Genomic DNA, 224 nt, shown 5'->3' on the forward strand with positions numbered 1-224 from the left:
GCCAAGCGCCACCGCAAGGTGCTGCGCGACAACATCCAGGGCATCACCAAGCCCGCCATCCGGCGGCTGGCCCGGCGCGGCGGCGTCAAGCGCATCTCCGGCCTCATCTACGAGGAGACCCGCGGGGTGCTCAAGGTGTTCCTGGAGAACGTGATCCGGGACGCCGTCACCTACACGGAGCACGCCAAGCGCAAGACGGTCACGGCCATGGACGTGGTCTACGC

The 224-nt window shown here is 68.3% G+C and overlaps 1 protein-coding gene across 1 annotated transcript; it reads left to right on the forward strand.

The window, feature by feature from the left end:
• Positions 1-3: 3 nt before the first annotated feature.
• On the forward strand, positions 4-220 carry LOC145719172 (histone H4-like; the record flags this gene model as incomplete). Its single annotated transcript, XM_081810688.1, has 1 exon — positions 4-220. A coding segment is annotated over one exon (217 nt), but the record flags the coding sequence as incomplete, so codon positions are not given.
• Between the last annotated feature and the right edge of the window lie 4 nt (positions 221-224).

This window comes from Leptonychotes weddellii, unplaced genomic scaffold, assembly GCF_054177405.1.
Source record: "Leptonychotes weddellii isolate Sample4059 unplaced genomic scaffold, ASM5417740v2 HiC_scaffold_329808, whole genome shotgun sequence".
NCBI classification, from domain to species: Eukaryota; Metazoa; Chordata; class Mammalia; order Carnivora; family Phocidae; genus Leptonychotes; species Leptonychotes weddellii.